Raw genomic sequence first — 13,056 nt, forward strand, 5'->3', positions numbered from 1 at the left:
TACATGTCAAATCTGCAGCATACTCTGCTAGTGCAGGAAATCTGAGGTGCTTTTGGACCTTCATATATTGGCAATCACAAACAATACTTTCCATCATGAAGATCACATTCATATACTGATTATGTGCTTCAGGAGTAGAAAGAAAAATTTTCACTGTTTTGTTACTTGTGCAACACGAAGAAACAGTTTCCATGTTGTTGTGATTTAATCCCAGCCAGCAATTTAGCCCCACAGAGCTGCTGGCTCTCTGGCCCCTGGTGGAGTGGGGAGAGAAGCAGAAGTACAAAAAATGAACTTCTAGGATGGGATAAAGGCAATGTAATAGGTAAAGCAAAAGCTGCACATGCAAGGAAAGCAAAACAAGTAATTCTTTCAGCACCTATCATCACCTGAGCATTAAGTAGAATAGTTTTTCAACAGATCAGCTTACCAGATCACAGAGTGCTCTGACATAGCTTATTGTTTACCCTTTCAGAAGCAGGTCTTAAGAGATTAGTTTGAGAAGCTTTCTTTTATGCAATATTGATTAGTAATGTGCACCTCTATGTAGTTAAATTATTGTTATTTTTAATGTGAAAATCTCAGGAGAAATATGTCATTCTGGCTGCTTTCACTATGTATTGACATAAGGCCTGAGTGTTTAAAAGTATTTTTTCTGCAATATTGATTTGCATGTATATTAGATTTTTGCTTTGGATTTTCTTCCTAATCATGGGGAGCATTACAGAGATTTTTTTTCTGAATTATTCAGTATATTTTTATTGTACTTTACACCTTCAGTAAGTAGTAGATCATGACCCAATCCACTAAAGAGTTACAAATCATAACAACAACACTTATAATAATTTCTGAGTCATGTTCTCAGGATAATAGTGTGGCAGTGTTAAGAATCTAGTGTCTTGTCTAAAAAACTGAATGTAATGAAAGAGTACACGAGCAGATCTTTACTTCTATAAATTTGTATTATATTAATATGTTAGTATAATATCTTTGGCCCAAGAGAGCAGTGATATTTCGATAATTCTTTAAATCAGCCTCAATACTTGCTTGTGAATAAACATAGGAATAGGTATTTTCAACAATGAGTCACTGAATATTCACTAAGGAAGGTAGGACAGGTCTAATTCTCCAGTTAATCACCCACTTAATTCCCAGCTTGGCCTATGGCAGTCTTATATGCAGCATCTGAAGAATGATAATTGTATTTCACACCCAGTTAATATTATGGTTGTGAGAACTAAATACAAGGTTTAATTCATTGATGCATAATTGTCGTGGTTTGAATCTTAAAACAAATTAGACTTTACTTTCTCTGACACCACAGCTGTGGAAGAAAAGTGGTTTAAGACTTAAAGAGGACAAGAACAGAGTAAGGAAAAGCAGCAATGTTAGTTACAATTAATACAGAATTGTCTAATTATGCTTCTGTGGATGTGGGTAAGAAAGGAGATTGTTAGAAATGTACTTCTACTTGTAAAATAAATGCAGAGCTTAAAAGTGTATTATTCAATCAAGTTTAATATTTGGATAACAAATCACTGATTGTCTTCTCACCTTCAATGTCATGATATAGTGTCTGTCTCTGATGCTTTTTCAAATTTCAATATGTGAAATTAGATCCATTAGGCACATAAGGAAATGCAGAGTTAAAAATATAATAGGCAGTGTTCCTTTATTTTGTAACATCAGAGAGAAGCAATTTAAAAATCCAATTCCAGTTTTTAAGTATAAGTAATGGGAACTGTACAGATCTCAGCACCTAATTAAACATAATAGGGGGTTTGCTGAATAGCTTTGTGAAGGCAAGCAAAAGGAAAATGCCTACCATTGCATACTGGACGATATTAATTTTTTAGATCTCAGTTTAAAAATTACACTGTTTGCTTTCATAGATTCCTAAGTCTAAATACTTAGAGGAATTATTTTTAAGGTACTTATGTTTGTTTGTTTCTGTTTTAGTTCAGGAATCTGCCAGTTTCAGAATTATTGTTTTCTACAAATTAGAGAAGTAAGATCTGATTCCACCAGTTTCCAGTTTCGTTGTTCAGATAAATAATAACCTTGATTATTTTTAATGTAATTCTCTTACAATAAAATACTCCTTTTCTGAATGTACTATTACTTTTCTCAGAAAACAGCAGAGCACTAGCATTGTGTGAAACATTAAACCAAGAGGATTTCTTCTTTCCTTGTGCCTTAAACTAGTTCTGCCAAATTATTGAAGATGAGATACAGGAAGAAAAGCTGTGAGGGCCTTGTGTCCTTCCTCTTCTCATAGCAAACTGTCCTGGAAGAACTAATAGTACTATTCTTGTGCACAATTTGCTTAATGACAATCAGACTTCAAGTGTCAGCTGAAAATTATTATTTTCTCATTAAGGAAACAGGAAAAGCCTGTTCTATGTATTTTAATAAAAACATCTACATTATGAGTGTAAATCTAGGTGAATGTTTATTATCTAGTGGAACTAGATGACAGAAAACAACAAAATTATGTACTCTGGTGTCAGTTTACTGTAGGACATAATGAACATTAAAACCTGTTTCATGAAGTCAAAGTGAACTCTCATCTTCTAACACACTGTTCAGTATCTTGACTGCAAAAAGGTGAAAAATCATATCTCAAGAGACCATGCAGAAATTGGCTGCACCATTTAGAAAAAAATAAAAAGTATATAGAGTTCAGTCCCTTTGCTCTTTAAGGAGGAGGAATTATACAGTGTGCTAATAGGATTGGAACTCTGACATTTCAACAGAGACTATTTTAAATAAATTTAATTTTTTTTCCTATTAGAACAAACGACCTGGAACATTCAGAAAAGTGAATGGTCTTGTTTCATCAATTTTACTGGAAAATATTTTGCTTTGTGATCTTAGCAGAATATATCCCTTAAGATTTTCATCGTGGTATTTCCATTTACAGTTACCATGGACTGTTCAGTAACTTCAGTACAGGTTGACACAGAGATGAGATGTACTGGAATCCATCCATTCTGTATGATAGGGAGGCTAAAAACACCTTAGGGACTACCCTATAATTCGTATGTACAATATAAAAATCATGTAGAAGTTCTGGCATCTAAGCTTTAAACAAATTCAAATGCTTGAATTCAATGCTTGAATATATGACACAATCCACTGTAATATAAAATGTGTATTTAATTATTTTCTTGGGGGAGTTGATTACATTATTATTACTACTCATTAAAATTTTTTGAAACATATGGTACAAGCACTGCCTAATGGAGAAAGAAAATACTTCTTCATTGCTTAGAGCTTTTCAAACTTGGCTTCTTAGAAAACATAAGAATTAGACAGTGGGGCTTCATAGGTAGGTGGCTTTGAGCACAGGTAATAGAAGCAGGCAAGAGATGCAACAGTTTGTACATCAGCTGCCACAAAATGGAGCCAAAACTACTGAGGGCAATATATTGGTTTCTGCAATGGTGGCTCTGGGAAATATGTCTCTGGAGAAAAGAGGGACCCAGAAGAGCTGACAGATTTTTCAAGGATCACTTGCTTTAATCTATCTTGATGTGCAGAAAATCAATAAAGAAGGTAGGAGGATGGATTGAGAGCTTCTGGTTAAGGAGTAAGCGTGCAAGTGGTGGAAAATGCACAAGTGACCCAGGAGAAATACAGAGGTGCTGGAGGGATCATCTTAGGAAAGGCAAAGCTCATTTTGAGTTGAATCTGATGGGTGACTTGAAGGGCAACAAGAAAGGCTTTCTCAGGTCTTTAAACAGCAAAAGGAAGACTTAGGGAAAATGTGAGCTTTTTTTCCTGGTTGGGGCAGGGGGCCTGGTGAGAAAGACCACAAAAAAGGATGAAGTACTCAATGCCTTCTTTGCCTCAGTCTTTAAGACTGGCTTTGAGAGTCCTAGGTCCCTGAAACCAAAGAAGGAAATCTGGAACAAGGATGACTTACCCTCAGTGGGGGAGGAAAAATTTAAGGAACATTTAAGCAAGCTGACCATGGAACCTGAAAGCATGCACCTACAAGTGTGGAGAGAGCTTGCTGATGTAATGGTGAGGCCAGTGTCAATTATCTTTGAAAGGTCCTGATGTTCTGGTTCCTTAAGACTGGAAGAAAACAAATGCTACACCTATTGTCAAAAAGGACAAGAAGAGTCTGCAAAGTTACAAGCCAGTCAGCCTCACCATGATCCCTGAGAAGGTGATAGAGCAAATAGTACTGGAACAGTTTTGGTTCATATTAAATTGACTGAGTATGGGTTTCCCTTTCCCCATCCACGACGTGGGGGAGCCCAACTCTAGTTCCTTCTCTGTCTGAAGAACCATTTCCGACGTCTTGTTGGACGGGGAAGGGGGACTCCAGAAACAGGGTTTTTCAGGCCCCGAGCCTGGAGGGGAGAGGTGCCCTCCCCTCCCCCCAGCACCCACGTGGCTCCATGGCAGGCACAGAGACAGCACACCGGGCGTGGAGAGGAGGCAAGAGAGAGTTTATTGTTGGGAAGGGGTTTATAAGGCTTTTAGGAGGGTCAAAGGGGAACCAATCACGAGTTCAGGGTCACACAGAGAAAACCATCAGGTAAAGGGTCAACAGCCAATAGGAAGGGGTTAAACAAAGGACCAATGGGACACCTCAGGACACTTTTCCCAGGACATTCCTGCATGGGAGATAACAGTTGCTGTGGGGGGGTGTTGGGAAGAAGAAACATGTGTTTGCAAAGGGACCACAAAGAGCCATTTTAAGACATGTTTAAACAAGTTTCTCATCAGATTCACTGCCACAACTGAGAATATAAATTTATAGAAGAAAAGTCATTCCTGACCAACTTGACTAGATGAACAGTCAAGGTGAAAGAGCTGTAATCAGCAGCACAAAGTCCAGATAAAAGCCACTAGTGATGTTTCCCAATGCCCAGTGTGCTCATCATCTTCAGTGATGACCTGGACAATGGGAAATAGTGCATGATCAGCAATTTAGCTGATGGCAAAAACAGTGAGGAGTGGTTGATGGTTCTGCTGCCATCAGATAGAACACAACAGGCTGGAAAATGAGCTGATAGAAATTGTCAAGCATCAGAGAAACTAGTATATTTCTAAATTCATAATTTAAAAAAATCCTTGCCATCATTGGTTAAACTACAAAATTCCCATGCTTAATTTAACAGGTTACCAACTCCAGTCACTAGCTTTTGTTATTCCTCTTACAGTTAGACTCTTAATCATACAATCTGTTCTTTATGTGGATACTTATATACCATGATTAGATTACCACTTGGAAAAAATTATCTTGGTATACCCTACATTTCTTACAGAATTTCTGGCAGATTTTCCTGATTTTTAATGGTACTTTTTCAATTCCCTCTGAAGTTGTTTTGTACTATTTACCTTCTTTACACATACTACATCCACACCCACTAGTTCTCATGGATGTACCATAAGAGGAACTCCCTACCAGCTATGTCTACATGTCTCTCAATCTGTTCCATTTTGTATTTATGCTTTTCAGATATCTACAAATATCAAAATTAAAAAAAAGAAAAAGAGAAAGCACTTAAAATAGGTGCAATACTACTTTCACGGAATGCAGCATTGTGTGTTTCTTTTATTTACTTGTGAGAAAACTGGACTTGCACTATTGAATTTACATAGTCTGAAATGATGATTTTCCCTTACATATGCAGCCATAACTATACCAAAACAAAATTAATTCAATATTGCAGAATGCATTTGTCCAGTATTTTAAAGTTTAGTGGGTCAGAAGTGGTCCAGCTCTTAAGGAGCAAGTGTAAGGATGTCAGCGCATTTGGTATTCTGTAAAGAAGAGACTTTAAATGTGTGACCTCACAGCACATTAATATAATGCTGTAGTCAGCAGCATGAAAGATTAGTTTTGTACATAAGACTTTCTGTCTTTTTCATGTATGGAAAGAATTATTTTCCTATACCTTCGCGAATAAGTTTTCCTGTTATAGAAGAAATGCAAACAGGCAAGCTCAAACAGGGATTGTTGTCTTGAATACCTTAAAATTCTCCAAGCAAAATAAGCTTCTAGGTTTCCTTATTGGTGTATCTGTGACTATATTCCCAGCTTTTGGACACTTTTCTAACTGCAGTATTTCTTTGTGTCAATGTAAGATTAATTTGTGTGGAAATGGAATTGAACATCATGATAACAAAGTGTGTAGAGGTTATTCAGTAAGATCTGACAAGTTCAGAGATCACCAATAAACAAAGCCAGTTGAATTCGCAACATAGCACCATTTGCTACATGCAAAATCATTGGGGAAAAAATCAGAAGGAAATGTGCATCTCACAGGGTTCTACATGCATTATATAAACTCAGAAAAGTTCTCATTAGAAGATCAGAGAAGCCAGTGTAGACTATTTTCTGTATAAAGCCCAGTTAAAGAGTATGACAATAAATGGAGAGAGAAAATAACATTATATTAATGCCATGAGCTTATCAATTTTCATGTCATTAAAAAAAAAAGGGAGTGATAAAAATCCATGAAAATGCAGGAAGAATGGTATTTTGATTATGGGGAAAGCAAATTTCCTTCCAAACAGTGACTGAAATAATTGTGATGCCTTAATTTACAGCAAGAAAAAGATGAGAATTAAACTCAAGTATGAGGTACTTGACAAAAAGTATGAAATAGTGAATGAGATAAAAAGAATAAGTTGAAAACAACTGTTTATATCTTAATGGAAGTACAAATAAGCTATTTGAGGAATGAAAGCTGGAAATTTCAAAATGTCGAGATGTGTTTTGGCATGCATCATAGTTTCCCTGTGAAAATCACTGCATAATAATACAATTCTGCTTATTTTTTTAGGTGAGAGAGGGTTTGTGCATTTATCTAGACAGCAATTATGTATGTGAGTACCTGTATAGAAACATTCATGCACCTAAACTTTCTTTGACTATGACTCATTTTTATCCCAATAAGAATTTGATTTTCTATTTAACTTTGCATTAAATTAAGAACATATAGATGAAAAGCTAAATAGTACAGTGTTGTTATAATAAACCATAGTAAATACTTTTTTGACAATGTAAACCTGTTTGTTCGGGATTTAAGAGTATTTAAAAATATTAGATATTAGACTAAGCAAAAAGCCCCACTCGCAAACTACTATGTCGTACAGCCTACTATGCCCTAATTTTTGTGTGAACACTGACACATCTTCCTACATGTTGTTACTGGTTGCATTCTGAGGTAAGTCATTGAGATGTATATATCATGACTTCAATTTAATATTCCCTTTAATATTCTGGAAAAATTATAACTGGAAGATCTAATTGAATAGAAAGCATTTATAAGCAAGACAATAAAAAACATTGGAGAATGAGTTGGCCGAATGAGAATGAGTTTCTACAGAAAAAGATGAGGCTCAGACTTCATAAGAAGAAAAAGTTTTGTAAGGGTTAGTAGGGCTTTCTAATTATTTTCTTTCTAAGTTAAAAAATACCAACAAACCAAAACCAACACCCAAAGTGCAGGAACACTTTCTGTGAACACTGAGAGGAAACATATTCAAACTCATTGATAAATATAATTTTAAAGTCAAATAATCTTTTAACGAGTGACTTTTCTGAAATAGAACAACATGTTTCTACACAGAAAGTGGAAACTTTACGTTATTTTAAACTAAAAATGGACTTTCCACAAGAAAAAAATAAACCAGTTCTCTGAAACTTTAATGGTCTACTGTTTTCTGACTTTCTGATGAGTTCAAATCATGTGAAATGGAGTGGGGGGTAAAAAAAGATATTGACTTAGGAATAGGATTGTACTTAGCCTGAGATTTTTCAGAATGGTGCTCATTTGGGATGATGGATTCATAGAATGGAATTACTGAGCTCACTTTCTTGTAACAAATGGTACTTAGCTCTAACTTATCTTCCAGAAACTTCTAAGCTTGACTGAAGATACAGTGAGAGAATTGATCAATTCCTTTAACTGGGTTATTAAAACCCCTCATAGTTAAAAATCTGTTTCTTATTTAAATATTTCCTTTTAAAACTTTCATGCTTTACATTTTGTTTTACTTTTCTTCAATAAATAAAAGAATCCTTACATATACAACATTGTTTTCCTGTGAAGGTATCTGGCTATTTCTTCTTTTGATAGGGTAAAACTGATAAAGCAGCTAAATTTCTCACTCTAAGTTACTTGCTTGAGACTTTAAATGTGTTTTTTTTATTCTGTACGGATCCATCAAGCTTTTTGCTAGTGAAAAGTTGTGTGTTTTCTTTTACATAATTGACAAAAAAAAACCCACCAGACTTCTTTCCCTTTCCTGTGGAACCCAGCAATACCCCTTAGGTTGACAATAATTTGAGATCCATCAGCTATCCAGTCCATACTTTTTGTGCTTTACTGCTATTCTAAAGAGCTAATTCATAATCAGAATGTTATAAGATACTAAGTCAAACTGTTTACAGAAATCTAAGAAGCAAACACTTCTCAAGGAATGAAATTAAGTTTGTGTAACAAGACCTGTTTTTCATAGAAATGTGTGGAGTGGCATTATTTTATTCTTGTTTGTTAATCCTTAATTAATCAAATCTCAAATTGGTGCTTCCATTTTTACTTTGAATATACAAGTTCATTTGTTGGTTTTGTTTTGGAAAACTTTTTTAATTTTTACTACTGATAGAGAAAGCAAACTTTTATGTTCTCTCACTCTCTCTTCCATTTTTAGGAGTTACAGTGCTTGAAGGGCCTATTTATGCAGTGGGAGGACATGATGGTTGGAGTTATTTGAACACAGTTGAGAGGTGGGATCCTCAAAGTCAGCAGTGGACATTTGTGGCAAGTATGTCAATTGCCAGAAGCACTGTTGGAGTAGCAGCATTAAATGGCAAGTGAGTAGGGTATGCTTACACAATTGAAACACTTTTCATAGATGGATGAATAACTCTGATACACAGTAGTAACTAATTTAGCATACTGAAATTCAGGGTGCCTTTTGAAATAAATGTAGTCACATTTGGGCACACCCTCCTATATCTCATGGCTCATACGTTGATTCGAAATAAGTATTATTTTATGTATATTCTATATTGGTTTTGTGTAATATTCTTATCAATGCTTAAGAATATAGAAATTTCAGTTTGTATAGTATAAAACAATTCAGGACAAACTGTAGTTGACTCATCTGACTTTTATGTGTTGTATATGCCAATTCCAGTTAACTGAGTTTATCTAATTGTCCTAATTCCAACCACGAAAGGGTTAATTTTTGCAGTAGCCAGGAGACATCGTGGCCAGGACCCGGAGGTTATTCTATACCACCTCACTCTTTGCTGGGGCAGGGAAAAGGGACTAATTTCTGGGAAGAAGGGGTTCTTTCCGGTTGTGGTAGCATAGCACTGGTCCTGAGCCAGAGGGAGTGGTTGGGGGTAGAGTGGCTGTGGTTGGGTGTTGTCTATTGTTGGAGGTTTCCACAGTGAGCAGTAAGATTTCTTTTCTTGTACCTTCTGCTGTTGGTATTGTAGCTGTCACTGTCCCTTGTCTTATTTCATTGGTCTTTCCGTAAATTGTTCTTATATCAAGCTGTGATCTTCACCATTTGTGCCTCCAATTCTCCTTTCCAGCCACGCGCAGGGGGGAGACGTAGGGGACTGTGGGATGCAAGTGAGCAGCAGTATGGTTTGGACTTTCAGTGGGGACACTTAATTGGGGGGTACCATTCCTAAGCCATGATACTAATGCAGTCATGTACACAGTGATAAGATTTGTTGTAAATGCATTTTGTACCTTGCTTCAGCCAGACATTGACCCATGAAACCTTGTTTGTCTGAAGGCGACTACACTCACCCACAAGTAATGTCATGGTTTGACCAGCTCCCCCCTCCGTGGAGCTGGAAGATGGCTAGAGACGGGGTACTAAGATCCTGCACCCTATAGAAGAGAGAGAGATATTTTCCAGCTAAGGCAAATCAGAGCTGTAATCCCGAGAGTAAAGGAGAGACTTCTTCTCCTCCTGGACTTTACGTGGGAAGAGGGGTGATTTTTGTAAATACATGATTTTATTATCATAGGAGAATTAGTTAGGATTGTTGTATATATTACTTTATAGTTTTTATTCTGTTAGCAATAAGTTTTGATATAATTTCCTCCGTTTTGCCAGAGAAGGGGCCAGGGGGGAAGGGAGGCTTTTCGCTGGGTCTTGGGGACTTAGCGAGGAGCCAAATCAAAAGTAAGACAAGTAAACAGAAATTTTGTTCTTGTCAAAACAGACTACCTCAAACCTATAATTCTAATTGTGTTCATATTCTAAATTTCTCTTTTATAACTTTCACTTTTTAGGTTTTAATGTGGCACTTATTAAAATTCATTTTATAGTAACATGATATTATGTATTCCTTGTTACTTACAACTTTTAAAGTACTTACTTTTAGCTAAAAAATTATGGTATGAACTGAAATAATTTATAGGTGGGGAAGAATTCATCACACCTAACTTCAGATATTTTTCTTTAGACATCTACTACATCTTCCAGTCATACTAAGCTTCCTCTATGGTCAATGAAAGAAATAGGAACTTTTAGGATATTGTTTGTCTTACCTATTTTAGATATCTGTGTTCAGACAGTATGAATTGTGCTCTGTAAGTGCCCATTTTTCTCAAGTAACTATTCAGGAAACCTAAGGACTCTGTCTCAGACCCTGACTTCCAAGGTTTTGATATTTAAGCAGGAAAGGTGTGTCCCACTATAGAAAACTGAACATAATAGGGGGCAGTCAGTAAAGAATCCCCGGAAAATAGTGGGAGCAATGGAATACAATTTTTGGAATATTGTTTTCCTCACACTTTATTGCTACTGAAAAAAAAGGAAGAGAGGATGTGAAACAGCTGCAGTTGTGGAATAGAACAAAACATTAAAAAAAATTAATAAAAGTTTGGATAAAAAGTATATAGGGATAAAAAAGGACTTATTAAGGGTATTGTGTTTCATGATAGACTGCGCTATTGCATAATTCAAGAACCCACTGAATTTTGCCCACCCCATTTCTTCCAGCTGAAAATCACTCAGTTTTGATTATACAGTTGTAAAAATCTCTTAGGAATCCTTTTTACTAGATTTTGCTTATCACACCTAAGATACAGGCCTGATATTAATGGGCTGAATTGATTTCTGGGATTGTCAGACTCTTCCCACTGACTGTAAGTCACTGAATATAATAAAAATCAAAAAAGAAGCTTAATTTAGCCTTTAAACAACTATCTTACATTAGGAAATTGCGTACCTTTCCATAGCAGCAACGGGAGACCTGACAGAGTATCCATAATTCCACCATTATAACAATATACAGGTTGCTTTTTTTAAATTTATCTCAAATTAATTAAAACTACTGGCTTTAAAGGTCTTAGTTCATTTTGTGAGTTTGTCATATTGCAGTTATGTTCTATTAGCATAATGACTCCAATTAAATAGGCTTTATTGGATGCATTCATTATCAATATTTTATTATTTAATTCGTGGTATGAATCAGTGATGATCTCTCAGATGATCCACGTCTCATCCATGACACTAGGAGTTAGTTTTGTTTTGTGAAATCATTTGAAAACCAATGAAGCTTAATTGTCATTGCTTTGTCTTATTAAGTCAAACTGGCATTAAAATGTTCCAGAGTAGATCAAATGGACAAAGCTGCTTTAATAACCCTGTTATTCTAAAAGAATCTGGTTTCAATAGTGCATAAGCCATGAAGCAAACTAGCAGAAACAAGATCTAAACAAATAACCCCTCAAATATTGATCTAAAATCATGAAGATCTGCATATAATTATGTATATATATTCCGGGTATATTTCTTTTGCACAACTGAACATATATCTAATGCTTCCCAGTTATAGGATACTCAATTGAATTTTACATTACTTATATCACATTTAAAATGAAAAGAAATGTTATCTGTGTCCCAGAAAAGTAGAATGGACATCACTGAAAACTGAAAAGCAGTGGTGTCACTGAAGCAAATGGAAATATATTATTGATTTATTTTTTTTTAATCTGAATAACCATCTTCAAAAAATATTCTATTTTCCAAGAACTGATACTTGAAAACATATGTAAGAACCAAATCTTTCAACTCCCTGGTGCTATTCTTGCTACACTGCTGTTCCACACAACTGACATATGCTGCATTCCTCAGAATATTGGAAAGGGATATCTCAATGAGCAACAAGATGTTGGATTTATCATTCAGCAAGGGAGAAACTATTTTGGTATGGAAGTCCTGAGGAGTTTTTTTCCTGATTATTCCCTATGTTTCCTTTCTTCTACACTGAATTAAATAATTATGAAATGCATTCGACATTTTTAAATTAAAACTGAAAATTTTATATCAAAATCTTTCCTAAAAATTGAAAAGGTTTGTGTCAACATGTGCATCATAATCTAATCTGAAAAATATTTAATTATTGAAGCCATAAAATCCTGCTGAATTTCTCGGAAATTCAGAAAAATAAGTATCTGAAGTACGTTTTTTTAAACTTAGTCCATTTCACAAGGTTCTTTTATATAATCATGTTGCATTATTACATTTTTAAGTTGCAGTACTGTTTCACCCATAAGGCCTTAATGGAATATCTTCCTTTCCAAGCACAAAGGTCACCTGGTTTGTTAACTTCAGATTTCCCAGAGGAATAGGATACAGTAGTCACTATCCATCAATAAGGAACACAGGCAATATTCATTTTCTTAAATGTGATCCTACATGTAGGGAGCTGCTAGAACAACTAATAAAAGAAATATGTGGTTTTCTAGATAAAAGAAAGACACATGTCAGATTTATTTTACCACAATTTCAACAAAGCAATTTATCTGGTGTTACATAGGAAATAAGTAGTGACAGGGATTTGAAGAAGAAAAGAACTTCTAGTTGTTGTATGCAACACATTTACCCCTGGAATTCTTTAAAGGTTTGCCTTGGGATAAAAGAGTGTAACAGCAAGAGCACGTTAGTTAAATTATCATTAGACCATTCAAAGTGTCACCAAAGGGAACAATATCATGTGGGTCACGTTGGGCTATTCTACAGAAGTATTTGGATAACCCTAAGAAGCAA

At 35.4% G+C, this 13,056-nt stretch overlaps 1 protein-coding gene across 2 annotated transcripts in view; it reads left to right on the forward strand.

Moving 5' to 3' along the window:
• The window catches only part of KLHL1 (kelch like family member 1), a 202,758-nt gene that overhangs the window by 171,737 nt on the left and 17,965 nt on the right, over positions 1 to 13,056 (forward strand). For both annotated transcript variants that reach the window (XM_027739034.2, XM_027739035.2), the window contains one exon: positions 8,683 to 8,845. In XM_027739034.2, coding sequence (XP_027594835.2) covers positions 8,683 to 8,845 — 163 coding nt within the window. The remainder of the gene's footprint in view (positions 1 to 8,682; positions 8,846 to 13,056) is intronic.

This window comes from Pipra filicauda, unplaced genomic scaffold (genome assembly GCF_003945595.2).
Source record: "Pipra filicauda isolate LSUMZ 115617 unplaced genomic scaffold, ASM394559v2 scaffold473_size681673_pilon, whole genome shotgun sequence".
Taxonomy (NCBI): Eukaryota; Metazoa; Chordata; class Aves; order Passeriformes; family Pipridae; genus Pipra; species Pipra filicauda.